Source organism: Agelaius phoeniceus, chromosome 2 (assembly GCF_051311805.1).
Source record: "Agelaius phoeniceus isolate bAgePho1 chromosome 2, bAgePho1.hap1, whole genome shotgun sequence".
Lineage (NCBI taxonomy): Eukaryota > Metazoa > Chordata > Aves > Passeriformes > Icteridae > Agelaius > Agelaius phoeniceus.
Genome location: NC_135266.1, coordinates 33350394 through 33370123, shown reverse-complemented (window position 1 = coordinate 33370123; position 19730 = coordinate 33350394). Strand labels below are relative to the sequence as shown.

The following is a 19730-nucleotide window of genomic DNA, read 5'->3' as shown; positions in this document are numbered from 1 at the left end:
TTTTAACCATACATAAAGTGTTTCACATACATTAGATATCTGGAAATCTTTTTTGCTCTCTTTATTTTGCTTTGAAACCAGTTATACCTGGCACTGCAGGTGGCTTCCCGTCAGTCGGGAATAATTGACCTTTTGTGATTTGTGTCCGTATGTGTGAGAACTCCATTGTCATCCTGCACTTGTTCTCTTTAGAGAACAGAGATGATGCTGCATGTTTAAAGGCTATATTAAGCACAAGGTTTGTAGAAAGAAGTAAATTCTTTTATTAGATGACTTACTGACTTTAGGAGGAAAAAATGTCTGAGTTGATCTGAAGATAGATAGGGATCTCAGTGCTCATATGTGTGTGTATATGTGCATATCTCTTTCTGATAGCTGCACAGATTGCTGCCCAGTTCAGAGTGCCTAGGCTTTGGGCACCCCAAGTTTGGTGAAGCTAGTCCAGCAGAGAGAGAAATACAGAAAATGTAATACTGAACTGCAAAGATGTCTGGTTTCAATACTGCACTACAAATCTGACTATATTCTTCTGGCACAAAGTATATGTAGTCAGTGTATATTCTGAAGTGCTAGCTATTAGTGTGTCAATGCATAGAAGATTTTGAAATACTAAATATGTGCTAAAGCTTATCATTAAATAAATTACTACAGGGACATTCATGTAAGTTGTTTATTTCCATTGTAACTACCAGGGCACAGTATATTTTGTGCAAACTTAATAATGTAGTTGCCTTTGCAAAAAGTCTTCAAATACACTTTTAGTCCTTAATAATTTCAACCAATGCATGCAAATAGTTCATTTGTTCTTTAAATTTTGGCAGATATTCTTCATCATAAGAATAATTGGAGTTTTCAAGTTTAAGGTACACTGATGGAATATTAATTTTTGGCTTTGTGAGACTTCTGAACAGTATTTAGAATATGGAACTGTTCAGAATAAAAATTGCATGCAGAAGTATTATTGCTTTCAGCCATAATTACATATTATTCCCTACTCTGGTAATGTTTTCATGTTTGATAGGTATACATCTGAGTTGTAAACAGATTAAAATCTTAAGGCCTTTGAGCTTTGTTAGAGATTATTCATTAAATCTTACAGCTTTCAAAACTATTTCAGTAAATGGAACTTCACTTTTCTACTTCCTGTTAAGGTCAGAAGCATATGCTGTGGTGGTATCAACAGCAGTGCGCTAATCAAATAATATTGTAATTTAAAATTAAATTGTAATAATAATTTTTTTTTAATAACGGAATTTTAGTCTTCCTATATAACTTAACACTTCCTTAGGATTTACATGAAATTTCAAAATGTATGCCAAACTTTAACTTTACATTTCTTTCTCTTCCCTGTTACCTTCCCATGCCTATAAGCACTCTGATTAAATTGGATACTAGAACTATGTAATGGAAGCACATGCAAAGCTAGGTCCCTTGCTCTAATCCTTCTTGATTCATATCAAGTTTTCACCTTGTAGCAAGTATGTTTCAGAAAAAAAAAAAAAGCCTTTGAAAAGTTTTTTGTTCCTTTCTTTCCATCAAAGCCCAACTTTTCCTCTGCTTTCCTGCACAATCGTATTGCTGTGAATGTGTCGCTGTGTTTTCCACCTATTAACTTCTGAATGTGCTTATCAACTTCAAACACTTTTGGCAGGGGAGAGAATGGTGGGGATAGGAGGCTTTATTTCTCAAGTATAATTAAAACCCCTGAAATGTCATCAAAGTTAATGGCTGGGAAGAGGAAAGAAACCCTATTTTTATTCTCACTGAGGGAAAGAGCAGTCTGAGGCCACACTTCTTTACACACTGAAAAAAATCCATGTAGGTGTGCATCATTATATGTTACAGAGGAAAGGTTTCTTCCTAGACAGAAAGTCAATCAAACTTAAGACACAAATAGATAGGAAATAAGGCTCCATTATTTTCTAATGTTGATGGAGCTGCTTGTCAGTAAAGGCAAGATTCATCTCACCTCACTTTTCCATTCTACAGTGTTGATATCTTTATTTCCATACTTGGCTCTCGCTGTAGTCACTGGAGAGAAACAGCTCTTGGAAGGTCATTCCCTTCAGAGTATGAGTTGTGTGCCCAGGAGCAGGGCTTGGGCTCCTAAAGAAATGGGAGAAGATTGTCCTGTCCCTCAAATGGTGTGTCCAAAGCTGTGGATAAATGAGTTGGTGGGAGCAGGGAGGAAAGGGAGCTTGAGAAGGGAACAAGTCCAGGCAATCAGAGGTGATGCTAAGAAGAGAAGAATAAGGGCAATGCTTGCCCATTTACATGATTTTTGTTATTTGATTTGGAGAGAAAAAAAGCCAAACTGCCTTAACTTAGTTTCTGTTTCTGTGTCACCTGGGAGATTTTATAAAGTACCCACACAGGTTTTTGTATTGAGTAATACATACTTAAATTCTCAAATATGTAATGTCTTATGTTCTGATATAAATTGGATTTTTTTTCCCCAAAAATTCCTACTTTTTTCAGCTTCATTCAGATTCATCAAATGCCAAAATTTTAGTTAATTACAACATGCTCAATTTGATTAGACAGTCACTATAGTTGCTGAACATGAGTGTTATTCAAACATTGTTGAAATTAGAAAATGATTTTCTAATTAAATAGGGTATTTTTGCAATTACCAGAATTATTCAGTGCTGGCTGGAGAATATTTGCTTGGAGAAATTCTGTATCTCCAAACACTGTTTTGCAAAACAATTTGCAAGAGATCCAAACAAAAAGATACCTGAGATGGAAGAAAGATTTATGAAATCTGGCAAACTTAGAGAACACTGTCAGTATGAATCTTATATATATTTGCCATTTACACACTGATTAATAAACTGTCTTATGAGAAAATATTATTTTTTTCTACAGCTAGAGTTTGCTTTATCCAATGGTTTATTTCCTGCCAAACCATCAAACAGGCATTTGGAGTCACATCATAATATAATTTTCCAGGCATTTAATTTTCTCAAATAATTTGATATTTTTATATTTTTAATAGAACTAGCAAAGTGCTTTTCCCTATTACTAGATAATGTGTTAAGTAGACTATGCTGGTGTCTCCCAGCACAATCAAAAGAAAGGAGGGTTTACTGTTTAGATTATTTTGATTATAATGCATTTAAATTTAGAGCAGCTCGAAGGAAATAATGCTTTTTATGGAAGAGGAAATAGATTTTTATTTTCTTGTGTAAACTAGACACTATTTTTCACACAAAAGATGTGGTAGTATTTACTGTATTCCTTGCTTTTTTGCTGCTTGAACTTAGCAGTGAATTTTGATAACTTAAAAGAAATTATCTTCCTGATTATATTTACACTCAGGGGTACTGCATTAATATAAACAGCACTAGTAAAACCCTTGAATTCTAACTTCTTGATCATTACTTTCAGTTTTTCAGCTGCAATGAAGGTTACTTAATAGGGCTGGTCTAAAGTTTTAAACAGAAAAAAAGCAGCTCAATAGGCTAGAACAACTGTGGTTAGGTAATGAGAGTGGTTTTAAATTGATAGTGACTAAGAACTGCTTTTATGGGAGGAGGTACAAAACTCACTCCTGAAAAATAAACAAAATTTTGTTGGTTTGGGGAGCTTTCTTTGGGGCTGTTTGTTTGGGTTGTTGGGGAGTTTTGTTTGTTTGTGGTTTTCTTTGTTTGGTTTTTTGTTTTTTGTTGTAAGGTTTCAGTTTTATTCTAGATCTTAAAAAAGTCCAGTAAAGAAAAAGGAAAGTATTATTCCGAAGAAAGTTTATAAAAGAGTGCTGGGCTAGAGGATTTCTGTGCTTGTTTTCTTCTCCTTTGTGGTACTGTTTGACATATATTACTAAATATTACTAAACAATTTTAAAAGTATTTATGTTGAGATTTTTTTCCTTCTTTTTCTGTGTTTATTATTAAGCCATTTGTTATTTTCTTTACTGCTTGATGATAATAAACCAAAAACTTATTAGAGGTTCAAAATAAATGTCATCATATGGATAAATTGTTCTTTTAGTATTATGGAAACTATCTAAATAATAGATTTTCTAAAGGCAAAGAGAAAAACCCTATATATTCACCACTCAATAAATACTCATATTCCATCTCTGGCACCATAAGGATATTTATACCTAGCTTGTTTCAGATTTTCTCATAATGCTACAGTAAAAATGTATTAAAGTGTGTTACTGTACCCTCTCTTTCTAAGACAGAAAATTCAAAACTGTTAACCTTAGCTGGAAAGGCCAAATTTAGAGAAGTAAACTAACATGGAAAATATCTTAAACATATCTGAAATAATAATCCTGATATTTTAGAAAGTTAATTTTGTGTTTCTCTGGTGGGACTTAGGAACAGTTCAGAATTACTTGATTACACTTAAATCAACTGTTTGACTGTCCAAGCTCTTCAAAGGACTAAAACAGAAAAAGGATGAAGACTGGGGTACCTGGGTGTAAATTGCTGACCCAGGCCATCTCCTACATAACTCACTAGTTAGTGAACTTCCATTACCCTCCTGTGTTCTGTTCTCAGTTAAGTGCAGATCCATTTGCATGCTTGCATTACAGGAGTAGCAATCCTTCTCTTCCACTGCAGTCAGAGGTGGGAGAAGGGAGGCAGAAATCAGTGAAGCAAGCATCTTACTTTTCACCCACTTGTTAAAAAGATAAATACTATCTTCATAATTTAAAAAAAAAAAAATCCAGTGCTTTTATTTCTGTTTTTCCCTCATTTCAGACACTGTAATTCCTATTCCCAACACAAGCCTGAGTAACACTCATGATGGTGTGGGTTAGATGACAACACCAGGGTTAATGTGTCTTTCTCAAATAATTTCTGAAAATGTAGTACATTTTTAGGAATTGAGAACTGGACTGTCTCAAGCTCTGCCCTATCAGTTGGAAGTGCCTTAAGGCCTAAGTTGGGCCATCTGTAACAATTAGACTGTGACACTTCTGCCTGATTGATTACAATATCTGTGAACTGCTCCTGTAGCTAAGCCCATGTTTAATCATCCTGCTGGTGTACTTATCTGCCTTCCCACATTATACTTTTTCCATCTTCACCATCTGTTAGGTCTCCATGGGGTGACCTTGTTGTGGTCTTTCAGTACCTGAAGGGAGCCTATGAGAAAGGTGGAGAGAGACTATTTACAAGACCATAAAGGCTCCAAACAGAAAGCAGGCTTAGACTAAATATTAGAAACATTACTGTGAAGATGGTGAGACATTGGAACAGATTGCCCAGAGAGGCTGTGGGTATCCCATCCCTGGAAGTGCTTAAAGCTGGGCTGGAGGGAGCTCTGAGGAACCTGGTCTAGTGAGATGTTATCCCTACCCAGTGCAGGGGAGTTGGAACTAGATGATTTTTAGGGTCCCTTCCAACCCAGACCATTCTATGATTCTATGACTTTCTTTCATCTTGTTAAAAATGTTGGTATATACATCTGTGACAATCCAGAGGGTATATTTATATATTATTTATTTTTCTAATGCTTTTTATATGGGAGCTTTAACATGATGTAGAATGGATGCACTTAGAATAGGATTCATTTAATTTAACCTTAGTTTGCTAGTGCACTTAAAATTAGACCTATTTATAAAAGTTTTCCCTGTAAAGAGCAGATAAGAGCTCAAATCTGTGGCTCCTCTGGGGCAGAAAGGCCTGTACGCTGCAGTGCACCATGATGGCAGTGAGGGCTTGTGACACTCCACCTGCCCCCTCATTCACCTTTGGTTAACATTTCATGGTGGGTGGGAGGGAAACCTCCAAGTGCACCCTGCTGGAATGAAAATCTCCACTCTCTGCTTTCTCTTAGGCTGCACAGCCTGTAGATTATACTTGTGGTGGAAAGTTTACTGGCCTTACATCATTAACAGGCTTTTATCAGGAGGCATCTGCTGAATTCATAATGAAAAATAATCATTAGTGCACAGGAAACATCCTTTTACTCCTTAATTCAAAATGCAATTACATTGCTCCTTTGTCCTGGTGAACTTCTGTACACAAGTTCTCTATCATTATGTTGTGTGGCATTGTGGGAATCTCAAAGTGGAGAGAAAAAGAGGGGAACAGGGTGGAACATACTCCTTTTTATGCAATATCTGGATTTTTAACAAAGTCTAGAGTTTTAAAAATAGTTGAGTGTGCTCTGATGAAATTATTAAAGAATGGGCTGATTAATCTCTACCATAAAATGTAATTTCCTTTTATCTTGTGCTTTAACCAAAATAAGAGTCCATTTGGAAGAAAATAAAACCTAAGAGAAGTGCCCCAAGATACCATTTGTGAGGGTTGGAATTAAGGACATTAATGGAAATGACATTCAAGCAACTTCTTCTCCTAAATCCTTGCTAAGAAAAAGCAAGATAATAAAGAGTTAGTAAAGGTTATTTAATTTGTAACATTTTGGGACTAAAATAAATCACAGTAAATTTCTGCCATACCCATTGTCTTTGATTTGTTTAAACCATATGCAAATACATTGTAGTCCAAAAAATGGGTAGATCCAGTTTGTTTTAAAAACATGCAAAACGTTTTATTTCATATGACATTTCTATAGCAGTGAGATTTGAGCTATAAAAAGGTATTTTAAGAAAAATGTCCTTAAGCCTTGAATTTGCTTTTGGCAAGGCAGAAAAGCATATAATTGTCAGAAGTAAGCTTACAATATGTTAAATGTTTCATAAAATACAGAAGCTGTAACTGCAAATATTGCAAAACCCATTTCAACAGTCCTAATGCATTCATTTTTGCACAGTGAACCTCACTAGTTTTGTATAAATCTATCTCATTAGTAGAATATTTGTATCAGAATCATTCAAACAATTCATGAGAACAAGCGCTGTCAGACAAGACGTACTTCATTGATTTTCTCTTCTAGTTGGCCATGATGATTTTAATCTTCTTAAGCTCAGACTCACAACCACACCTCATTACCCAGATGTGTGGAAGAGAAATAAGTATAGCTTTCCCAAGAAGCTGAACTAATTACATATATTTGCATTTCCTAGACTTTAGAATGGCATGAAGATTTCATAACCAGAAGCCGCAAATTGAGGATAAAATTTGTTTTGGGGTCTGCCTAAAAGATGTGGAAGGCAAATACATTGCTAATATGTGATGATAGATCCAAGGGTGACATGAAGTCACAAAAAGCACTAACAGATTATCTTGAATGCCGCGCTTTATCATGGCATGTTGCGCTTCTTTACTAGGGTATGAACTGGTCTGTCTATAGATAAGACCTTCCCTTAATATTCATAGAAACTTGGAATCCTTTAGCTTTTAAAAGACTCTGAACATTATCAAGTCCAACTGTTACTCTAATGCTGCAGAGTCTACCTTCAGGGATGGTGACTCCACACTTCCCTGAGCAGCCTGTTCCGATGCCTAACCACCCTGTCAGTGAAGAAATTGTTCTGAACATCCAACCTAAACTTTCCCTGGAAAAACTTGAGGCTGTTTCATCTTTCCCTATCACTGGTTGCCCAGAAGAGACCAACTGACACCTTGCTACAACCTCCTTTCAGGTAGCAGTTAAGCAATAAGGTCACCCCTGAGCCTCCTCTTCTCCAAGCTAGACAACTCCAGCTTCCTCAGCCACTCCTCACAGGACTTGTGCTCCAGCCCCTTCCCCAGCTCTGTTTCTCTGGATAAAATCCAGCTCCTCAATGTCTTTCTTGTGAAACTGAGGGGCCCAAAATGAACACAGCACTTGAGGTGTGGCCTCATCAGCACATGGGCACAATTATGCTCCTGGTCCTGCTGGCCACACGATTTCTGATACAGGCCAAGATGCCATTGGCTTTCTTGGTCACCTGGACACAATTTGGTTCATGTTCCGTGGCTGTTGACCAGCCACTAAGGTAGATTTTCCATAGGGTAGATTTCCAGCCACTCTTTCCCAAACCTGTAGCATTGAATGGGGTTGTTTGACCAAAGTGCATTATGTGCATCTAGGTGGATCCACACAGACAAATTTATCTGTATTATGCTGGTCTTTCTGAGAAAAATATTACCCCTAGTTCTGTGTGTTCAGGTCTTTTTCTGTACTTGAGATTGTGCTCTTGCCTGGCTGTCTGCAGGATTTCACATTTTTCTATTGGATTAGTATATTTATTTTTAAAAGAAAGATGAGATACCCTTGTCATCTAACAATTGTCTTGCTGATTTTTAAATTATCAATTACAGTATCTTTTTTACTAGAAGTGATGTGTTTTCCAATTTTTTTCATGATTTTTCTTACTGGCTACTGACTTACAATATATGAATAGGCTTCGGATAAGTATCAGAGTCACTTATTCTGACAGTCCTGTATTTAATCTCAGTTGCACCACAGAGACCTAGACAGAGACTACAACAAATATTGTATTAACAGTCATTTGAAACTGCCAGGTGGAGCTGGCAGACCAACTACTCTCTCAGAATTAAAGTCTGAAATTTTTCTTTCTGTAATCAGAATTTTGAAAGGCCAAGGAAAGGCCTGTTGCTTGTTCTGCATATAACTCTGCATATAACTATAAGAGCCAAACACCTCTAGGAGAATATTCTAGATAGAACTTTTCTATTTTCTCACTCAGGATCTGATTTTCCCTATCTTAAGTTTACTCCAGGCAGTAATTCTATGGAAAATCTTGGCATAGATTCAAACAGACAGAATATAATGAGAAATTGTTAAAAATTTAGCAAGCAGATGAATATAGAATTATAGGTTTTGTTCAGTATTTTAAATTTCACAGAGATTCCTATGTATGGTAACTAGTAGGTAACTACACTGTAATTTTTATGTAATTTCAGACTATATGAAATTTACAGTAGTTTAATGTTAACTTAATGATCACTTGCTGTTTAAGCCACCTGTTTTCTGAGCTACAACAGGTGTCTAGATTTGAAGGGGTCATAGGTATATGATAAACATTTTGAATATGTTTTCTTTAAGCTGATAGGAAAGTCCATACGTTCCTTTCAGGTAAGCTGGATCAGTTTGTCAAAGACTAGCAATGATGGAACAGTTGATACAACTGAACTGATAGGGCACTCAGAAGGTAGTCTGCATGGATAAAAAGGGAAAGAAGAAATAGGATGAATCTTGTGGTTATATCCTTTTGTTGAAAAGAAAATTACTTACTTTGCAAATTGAATTATGACATTTCATTAAAATGTATAATTTTCCTTTTGTTCAGAACTAACCTTATATATGTCCTAAGCATGCTCACACCTGAGTCTCTTTTTTGGGGCTGCTTTCAGAGACTTTTAGATCTTCTTTTAAGAATGAGTTTGTATTTATCAGAATTCCAGAGCAAAACACTGCAGAAAATGAGAGACTGTCCAAGATTGAGAAGAATTCTGTCCTCTGTTCTTCATTAAATATTTTCTGATGAGATGTCAATCTTCAGGTGTGCAGATAATGCCTACTTATCCTGTGTTGAATAACAGAGAAACAAATAAAAGTCTGAGAATTACAGAGTGGTTGAGGTTGGAAGGGACCTCTGGGAGTCTCTCTCAAGCAGGGCCACCTAGATCCTATTTCCCTGGCCCATATCCATATGACTTTTGAATACTTCCAAGGATGGAGACTTCACAATCTCCCTGGGCAACCTGTGTCAGTGCTTGGTCACCAACACAGTAAAAAAAGCATTTCCTGATGTTCAGACAGAACGTCCTGTGTTTCATTTTGTGCTGTCTCTGGTCCTTTCCCTGGGCATCACTGGGGAAGGCCTGGTGCTGTGCTCTTTACACAATCACCTCAAAAACACATTGACGAGTTCCCCTCTGAGCCTTCTCTTCTCCAGGCTGCACAGCCCCAGCCCTCAGGCCTTTCCTTGTATTATTGATCTTCCAGTCCTGTAATCATTGTAGCCCTTCACTGGACTCTCTCCATTATGTCCATGTCTCTTTTACTGGGAAGGCCAAAACTGGATCCAGCACTCCAGGTGTAGCCTCAGCAGTGCTGAATAGAGGAAAAGGATCACCTCTCTTGACCTGCTGGTAATATTTTCTTAATGCATCCCAAGATACCATTAGCCTTCCTTGTTGCAAAGACAAGTTCATGGTTCATGTTCAATTAGTGTCCACCATCTGTCCAGGCCCTGTCTGTTTCTGCAAAAGCTGAGGTTATAACTTCTGTAAGACCTGTGGCATGAAACTGATACAAATTGAGAAAAACTAAAATTTTAAGTGTGATGAAACTCTACCAGTTGAATTTAAATTTTGCATTAAATTGCAAATACAAGTAGAAGTTAGCTTTAACTCTTTTTTAACTCTTACCCCTGTTTACCACCAGTCTGCCAGTGGTTTGGTCTTGGGTGATTTCTGCTGTTGCTTTTCCACTGAGACTCCACTGAAGGTTCCTTGGTTCTTAGGAGACATGCTCCTTCCACAGATTTCCCCAAGGATGCACACACAGGCTGTGCAAGTTATGAACTGTCAATGAAGGTAGTGCATGTAGGCAAGGTTTTAATGCACAAGAACATCTTGTATTTTGTGTCCCAAATCAAGCAGAACAGGGCAATGAACCTGGGTCTTATACATGCTGGATCCTACTGGCTCTTGAAGCATTGCAAAATAGAGCTGCAAGGTAATGCATGACACCAGTTTGTGCAAGAAAACTCAATTCTAACCCCAAAGGCTTCACTATTATTATTTAGCAAATAATATTGGATAAACTTATAACCTAAGAAAACTGTAATATTCACTTCCATAGAAACTTATTAAAAATGGATTTTATTCCTAGAATAATCATACAGTGGTTTTCTTTTTTCCAAGTAAATACAGGGCCAGAAATCTTGCAGTGAGACAGAATTAGAAATATCTAGGTCATTTTCAGCAAAAAGGTTAACTTCTCTTGCTAGTTTTATGCCCACAGTTGACTTCTAATACATATTTCACACTTACCTCCACAGACTTTCATTTTGTTCATTTCAAATTCTCATTTTGATTTGCTAAGAAAGAGTATGCTGAATTCTTTTCTCCACAGAGTCTGACATCTCTCCCACACTGGGACAATTTGCAAGCTTTTCGTTATTGGATTGCTGAAGTTATTAATAAGTAAAACTTTGTCCAAGACAGGTCCCTGGGGCTCTCACTTGAAACATTCTCACTACCTCACACTGAGCTAACATCTGTTTTTCATGTATTTTAGGCTGGGCAATTTCATTTAGATGGGAATTTTCCATGTAAGCCTCTAATATGAAGAGGAGGAGAGGAAAAAGGGGGTGACTGCTGAATCCTGCCATCCTTCCCTGTAGCATTGTGTTTTTTAATTGTAATGCATTTCTAGCAGTCAGTTTTGCAATCTTTCTTATTTTGTACTGTTATAGCATATTTTATTCTTGATGGATTTTTCCTTTCCCCCGTGTTATTGGGTTTGCCCTGGCTGTCCATCTCTCCAAAGATCTGCCCCTCCGTTCCCTCTTCCTCCTCCTATTGAGCGTCAATCCCTCCCCAAGCCTGCCTCTTTCTCTAGAAACTTCCCTATCAATCTTGTGTCCTTGGAAACCCCACTGGTTTGTTTAAAGTATTCTCCTCCCCTGCAGTCTCTTATCGGTTTAAACATTGCATTCCCTGCCTTGTGTTCTGCCCCCAATTTCTCCCAGTTGGTCTAAGATTGTATCCTTCCCTGAGACCTCCTTCCCCTTATAATCTGATGTATGCAGTTGAGTTTGCCCTTTCTGTCACTGAACCTCCGGGAATAACCTTCTTTGGAAGCCATACAGAGGGACTCTCCCTGGTCCTTGTCCCTACCCTCAGCACAGTCTGCAGTCCACCTGAGCCATAGAGCTGCCGTGCCCTGTAGCTGCACCCTGGATGGAGCAGCTTTCTGGGGGCAGCCCGCCTGTGCTGTCGGTGCCGGGAGCTGGTCGGAATAATCCGGCACTGTGGCACTTCCCTTTCTTGTGTCTGACCTTGCTTCCTCTCTGCAGTGGTAAACCCTCCCTCAGCTGGCTGCAGAGCACCAAGATGCACTTTTTGAACCATGCAGGCTTCTGTGTATATCCCTGTCTGCAGAGGGATATAACAGAGACAAGGAAAGTGCAGTGCAGGATGCAAAAATGTATTTTTATGCAAATATGATCATTAGTGTTTCTTATGAGTCTGAAGCTTTAGAACACAAAAGGTTTTGAAAACTTCTAAACTCCACTGATCCTTTTCCCTGGAGAGGAGCAAAAGAATGTCATGGTCCTTTTTGATTCCAAGGGGTATGCTGGAAATGAGAGTGGCTGAAAGTAATTTTTACATTGTTTAATATGCATTCTTGGACCTAATATACTAAAGAAAACATTTGTAACCATACATTGTGTCATATGTGGCCTGGGACAGGAACTTTTTGTTCCTTGGGGAAGAGCAATGGGTAGTGTAAATAGCATGATCCCATGATACTCAAGGACTCTATTAACTCTGCAGTAACTAATACTTACTGCTTTTTTCTCTTCTCACTCTGGTACACAAATTCCACATTGAATTTGATCCAATTACATTAGTGCTCAGGCCAGTGAGCCTGAAATTCAGACCTTAAGTTGTGGGATAATTGCCCATGCAATGAGAATAACAGCTTTGTAATTGTGCCCTATGCAAGCATCCACACTATGTGCAATGAGGTTCCTCCCCAGGCCGGCTGCTTCTGCCTCCAGCTACACATTTGACTGGCACTGTGACAGTGGTGGTGTCATCCCAATTCCTGCTTGTGGCCCTGTATAATTAATCCATTTTCTTGCATGTGCCTCCTCCAAGTTTGAACAAACCTTTTTGTTCTGTTTTCAGTGGTCAAGTAGCCCTTGAATTTTTTTTGGATCCTTTCTTCCCCTTGCCAGTCTTCACAAAGGCATCATATTGCCATTCATTGCTGAGCTACTGTGGATTCTCCAGGGAGGTTTGTTAGGTGGCATTAATACAGACTAAGATCTGCTCTGTTTCTATACCTCCCAGTGCCAGCTCATTGCTTGCCAAGTGTGAGGTCAGGAGATCTATGTTTTCTGTCAAACAGCAGCTGCTGCTCTTAAGAGTGCTGCAGCAATCTCCACCTCACTAGCCTGTCATGGAGATAGAGCCACAGGGGGCATTCATTAAATATACCAAAGGATGTAGTAGGGAGTTTTAGCTAACCTATTTTATTCCTATAGCCATTGCTGGCTATATATATATATTTTTTGTCCCATCAGGACACTTTTGTCTAAGTGAGATTAGGCAATGCCACAGATCAGATTGGCTGACAGAAGAATGGGAAGGGTCTGCAAAACAGCTGGCTAGCCAGGAAATTAATTAATTAATTTATTTTTTGGGGTTCTTTTTCCTAAAATATCTCCAGGAGAAGCATTAGCTCTTTTATTTTACAATATAATCAGCTTGATCGTAGTTTAGTGATTGAAGAGTGATTCAGCCCTTTCAAGAAACAAGTCATTCAAAAGCAAGGATCTGACCAGTTGGATTGGAAAATAACAATTCTCTGCAGTATATTTATGCATGTTCATAAGAAAGAAACCCCTTCCACTTCCCAAAAAATCCTTCAAATGCATTTCACACTTTTCAGGAAATATTTGAAAGCTGTGGCAATTCTCTAACCCTTTCTAGCAATCTTTTGTACCTTTCTCCATTCACCTCTTGGTCTCAGCTGGCCCTTCTCTCTAATCTCATTTTTTTCCCAAGTCCAAATGGCAACTTAACATCAATGCTTTCAGAGCCAGAAGAGCAATAATGATGCCCGATGCCAAAATGGCAGAAAAGGCCAGCTCACCAGGTCCAAACCCCTAGAGGGATGAAGAAGAAAGCCTCTGGAGCCAGGCATGGTGGTAACTGTCCTTCTGAGGCAGATCTTGCAGGCAATATTGAGTGATGGACACAGGGACACTTCTTGTACACAAGGAGCCAGGCCAACTTCTTCAGAGGGGTGTCAAGGACACAGAAATGAGATCATCTGTCAGTCTGACAGTCTTCTCTTTGGACATTTTCTGTCTTGCAGGGATTTCCTTTTCATCTCTTGGATTGCATCTATTTCTGTAGGTGTGTGAGATGAGCACACTTCCATACTGGGATGAGTGACCATGAAGCTGCCATTATGGACAAACTTGCTCTTTCCTAAATAATTCCAACATATTTTTTAGAGTGCTTGTGTTCATTAATTTCCCAGCTATTCTACAAACTTTATATGCTAGAGCTGATTATTTTTGTGTTTGCAGTGACCTTCACTGCTGGTAGAATTCCTTTCTCAGAAACTCAAACCAATGACTGTTAAAGGCACTTCTGATCTGCTGGTCACATCTCTGCCTCTGCTAGTCAGCTTTCCAGAGAAACAGCTATGGAAGAAACATCTCATGAGGATCTCATGAGTTCAGGGTAATGTTGCAGCTGCAGGTAGAAGCAGATGGTAATGAGCAATTGAGAAGTTTAGTTTTCATTTTATGCAAGGCCTTCCTAGCCTGAAGAAGTGGGGGCCACATTTAATGCCCCAAGATATCTCTTCTATCTGTAGCTTGCTAAGGGAAGGAGTTGCTCATTCAACCAAGCTCAGAGAACAATGTCCTCCTGTCCCCTACAAAATGGTCATCTCTTAGTACTCTTATCAGTAATGGCAGAGGGGAAAAGGCTCAAGTAACTTCCTAAGGGCAAAGCAAGGCAAAAGGGCAGAATTAATATACCCACATGTGTAAATTAGTCTTAGTTCAAGAAAAAGAATTAATAAAATGCTGAACTTCAGACAACATTGCTGTGCTTTTCTGAGTTTTCATAAAACTCTTGTCTGAATCTGGTAAAAGAAAGTGTATAAGGGTATCATTTGTGGCATGATCATATCTCTGTTCTCCTTGTGATTTTAGTAACATGAAATAAATTAGTGTGATCACAGCAGTGTTTTTTCACAGACTCCTGGTATCATACAAAAATGCTTTTGAGTTTCAGAAAAGTTCTTTTTCACATATCTTAAAGACCTGCAGATTTAGCCATCAGGACTTGGCCAACTCCACAACATCCTTTTCACTTGTCTGTCTCTGCTCTCTGTATTTGTCAGTCTAAATAGACGTATCAAATCTGGGTGTTGTCAGAAAATCTTTTCCTGTGGTGAAAAAAAATTAGTTTTTTGGGTAGAGCAGCAAGGTTTTAGTAATTTTACAAGTGCCTGGGGTTTATTTCCAACAGTCTGTTAATACTCAAGTCTGTTAGACATGGTGAGAGGTATGAAAGAGGAGTGCTAGCTGTATGTGACTCAGATCAACAGGGAAACAATTTAATGGGTTTGATCCAATATTGTGTTACAAAGTTCCATACCAGGATCACACACCTAATCTGAAGGGATGCACGCTTGAAAGTAATTTCTAATGCTGCCTAATTTGTAAGAATTGTTATTTTACCTGTATAATTGCATGTTGTGTGCACGGGAAAAAACCTGAAAAAGGCCAAAAGAGCAAAGCATGCAAGATTCTGAGACAATGTAAATTGGAACAGATGTTCTGAAACCAATGAAACGATGTGAATTTTGACCTTGTATCTCTAAGGTTCGAAGTAGAAAGGTGAGCTTGAGTATGATACTGTTATATGCTCAGGACATCTCTGCTTTTGGTATTGCTATAAACATATTTTTCACTCAGAATGTGTCGGATAATTCAAACTATCCTTTTTGTAAATAGGTTGGAGAACAAACTATAGTATCCTTATTAATCTTTGCTTTATTTTTTTGTTGTTCCAGGTTAGGTTTCCCCATGATGATCGTGTCCTGTACCATTGGGATGTGCTATCTTCTTGTTGCTCATGTTTTAGTAGGTTGGAACTCATAGTTATTTATACTTTCAAGAGTGAGATAAGCTTTCCCTTTTGTTTAGCTTATATCAGAATGTTAAGAACACATATGAAAGGAAAAAGATGTGTAAAATCCCAACATATGGTATCAATCAAAACGATTGTTGGCATAAACATCAGATGTGGTCATTCTTCACCTTTTGTTTATGAACAGTATGGAGAATTAGACAATAAAAATTAAAAGAATCCATATATTTCATTATGAATGCAATTAGTGTGCCGATAAAAAGGAACCATCTCAAGGGAATATGCTGTGCCTGAAAGTTTGTATTGACACAATCTGAGTATAGTCACAGATGAAAAACTCATTCACAATAGCAGATGTTCAGTAATTTCTTTTTAGGGCTTCATTTTTCTTTGTCAATATATTTAGCTATTTGTATGAAAGTAATTAATATTCAAGTTGTAATAATTGAAAGTTAAGCAGAATATCTGTACACTTTGAAGGATGTATCATTATCTACATTAAAAATAAACACATGTCCTGGAAATGTGCTGTGGAAGGAATTATTATTTTGGAAGCAGGATTGTATTGCCCAGAGGCCTTGTTTTTTATTTTAAAGTTCCTAAACAATGTTATGCTACTTTTTTTTTTTTTTCTTAAAATAAACCAATGTCACTCTTCTTACAAAAGGACAAACATAAATAGTGATAAAGCATCAGAAATCTTCCATTTAATCATTAATTCACTTTTGTGAAGGAGTACTCTGAGTATTTCAATAGGTTAATACACTACATGGAAGAATGAGCTCAGACTGTGGCTTTGATTTCCTTATCTCTGGTGATAATGTTTTAAACCACATATATTGTTTTATATAATTGGCTGCCACAACAGGTCAGAATTGTCTTTATGAGTATTAAGTCCTGTGAGGTACTCAAGAGCGCAATTCCAAATCTTCCAAAATCTTGGTGGATTTGGCCTGAATTAACGGTGGGTGTGTTTTACTGAGTCAGAAAAATTGGCAACCTGGTGAGTGCAACCCACCAGGTGGACGAGGCTGAATTACAGGAAGCCAGTAGAGATGATCAAATGTGGCTTTTGAGAAAGAAGCAGTATTTCCCCCACCAAAGTGAGGAGATGTGAGATTAATCATGCATCCTGTTTGACTCATATATAGGTTGTATCCCTCACAAGGTTTGTTTCAAATGGGAACTGTTAAGAGGCCAATGGAAATGAGGCACAGCACCCACTCAAGGGTGGGTAACCTTGAGGTAACCAGGTAAGTGAGAAAGAAGCAGTATTTCCCCTGCCAAAGTGAGGAGATGTGAGATTAATCATGCATCCTGTTTGACTCATATATAGGTTGTATCCCTCACCAGGTTTGTTTTAAATGGGAAATGTTAAGAGGCCAAATGCGGCACAGCACCCACTCTAAGCAAGGGCTGCCACCTCTCCTAGCAGGTTCAGTGATAGCAGAGAAAGTGTTTGGAGCCAGAGGGGAAGAGCTGTCTCCACCGATTCCAGACCTCTCACCAAGATATCCATCCCCAGCCATGCTCGGCCCCCAGATCAGTGAGAACTCCTGTGATGGAGCTGAATTTTGCAACACTGTTGAGAAACCTTGAGGTTGTGCCAACAGTGACCACCTGTGGAAAAGATCTCCCAGAACCAGCATAACTTGTGTCCTTTTATAGATATAAAACAAAACAAAACCAAAAAAATCCCACAAAACCAATCCAAAAAACCCCCACCAAACCTGTGTGATGTCTGGATCAGAACAAAACAGAACAAAGAATAAATGATGACTCTGAAAGACACTCCTTCATGCAGTTTTTCTGAGACTGAATTTGGCCTGTCTTACTCTAAATGCAAAGAGTAGTTTACTATGTAATAACTGAAATGCTGTTTCAATTAAACAAACATTTATTTTAATCACCTCAACATTGATCTCTGGTTAAAAATAGTCGCAGAGTATTGTATAACCCTCAATATTTCTCACAATGGGGCAATATTGGTGCAGTCATTGATTGCACAAGAATTGTTGTATTAAGCCCTAGAAAATGCAAAATCAGCTTCTGCTGAAACATGACATTTAAAGTTTTTTTTTTCTTTTCTGTTACATTAAAACCCAGTTTGCATGTATGAATATAAAAATGAGACTATGGTCACACAAAGCGGTGTGCTAATTATTTTTAATTGTGGTTTTTAAGGAATAAAAAATTAACTAAAACCATATGCTACTTTTGAACCCTTGAAACTTTCCTGCAAATTCTGACCAAACTGTGCTAATAATGCAATCACACTAGCTGGTACAAAAATGCATTTTGCATTTACAGTCTGCTGGAAGGAGGAAAACAGAAATGCAGCAAATGCTATCCACTTATTCATGTCAGCAAATACTTCTGAACACTTTGGTGCAAGAGAGATCTCACTGCCTTCAAAAATGCCACATCAACAGGACTCAAATGGGATTTTCTTTCTGCTATGTAACTTGTCCTGTGGAAAGAAGACAAGTAATGCACAGGGAGTACAAATTCATGTTGATAACAACACTTTTAGGCAACTGAACATGAGTTTAGTCTGCTTCAAGGAATTTTTTTTGATGGCATATTGTTTTGCTGAGGATTTTCTTAATATAAACTGACTTTCTTTCCTTCAACAGTCTTTTATCTTCTTTTGCACAGCCAAGAGCTCAGTAAGACCTTAAATGAAAAAGCAAATTGTAAAAATAAAATAAAATTGTCTGTTTACACAGAGCTTTATGTGAGTGTAATGAAAATTACCCAGGTGCTTCAGATAATTTCAAGGTAATGAAGTACACTTTTCATTGCCTTCCATTACAGTTATCAATGTAATCTGCACATCAAAAGGGCACAATTACAGTGGCTACATCCTGGACAAAACCAGTGTGCAGGATTCCATAAAAATGGATTTGATCTGAAGAGTGGGTGGAGGTTATTTTTCCAGTGAAATTCTCTCTAAATAATTTAATAAAATATTAGTTAAGAAATAAATAATGTACAAGTGTATTATCTTTAGCATGCTTGTGGCTGTGACATACAGTAAATATAAAGGTATGATTCTCTGAGGTCTACTTGCCCTTTCTGAGCTGTGTAAAATGCAATAAGATAACAAGATATGAATTACAGCACTACCAGACAAAGTAAGCCATGCTGAGTAAAAGAAACCATCTCCAGTAGATAAGCAAGGCAATCACTGAAAGCAAGGAAAGAATCAGGGAAATACTAGAGCTTCACCAAATAGTGAGCTGTGCAGCAAACACCAACACTGAGAGTGGCCAAGGGTCTTCCCAGACCAGCATCTGCCCTGGCAATTGGCTTAGCAGCTGCCTCTTTCAAATAGCAGAGCAAACATAAAACTGCATTCTCTGTGACCCAAAGTTTCTTAAATGCTAGACAGCACCTTAATTAATTACAGCCAATGGACTGTCCTTCCACAAACTTATCCAGCTCCTTGCTGAACCTGTGTGATTTCAGCTGTCCCAACAGTTGAATAGTTTATCAACAGATAAACTATACACTGTGGGAAGGTGATTCCAGACGTTGGCTTTGTCCTTTGCTCATTTATTTTTATGACACTTCTCTCCCAATTCCTTTGCCAAGTTTTTTGGTTGAGGAGGGGTAACACATAGCTATCTTTTTTTCTGAATCATGATTCTAAAGATCTATTTTCAATCTGATGTCTATTTCAATCTGGACATCATAGTCTCTTTGTTCAGTTGCCATAAGGAAATGGTCACATATCTTTGCTCATCCCCTTTTCCACCTTCCAAAGTTTCACTATGGCCTTTTTGAGTTGAAAAGGTGAGAAGTATCAAGGCTAGCCGAGACACCATGAATTTACACAGCAGCCTTCTCATTTCTTCTGATTTTCCATTTTATTCCTAATAATTGTTAAGACCCCTTCTTGGACTATATTGGCAAGACTGTATTGACAACTGAGGAATATATTTTTATAGAAGAACATCTTACAATAACAAGCAGCATTTCCTGAGTCACAATTTTTAG

The 19730-nt window shown here is 37.9% G+C and overlaps 1 protein-coding gene across 1 annotated transcript in view; it reads left to right on the top strand.

Annotated features, from left to right (window-relative positions):
• OCA2 (OCA2 melanosomal transmembrane protein) overlaps positions 1 to 16335 on the top strand; it is a 159104-nt gene extending 142769 nt beyond the window's left edge. The window contains exon 23 of the mRNA XM_054627989.2: positions 15652 to 16335. Within this exon, the coding sequence (XP_054483964.2) occupies positions 15652 to 15739 (88 nt within the window). The 3' untranslated portion in view covers positions 15740 to 16335. The remainder of the gene's footprint in view (positions 1 to 15651) is intronic.
• Positions 16336 to 19730: the final 3395 nt, after the last annotated feature.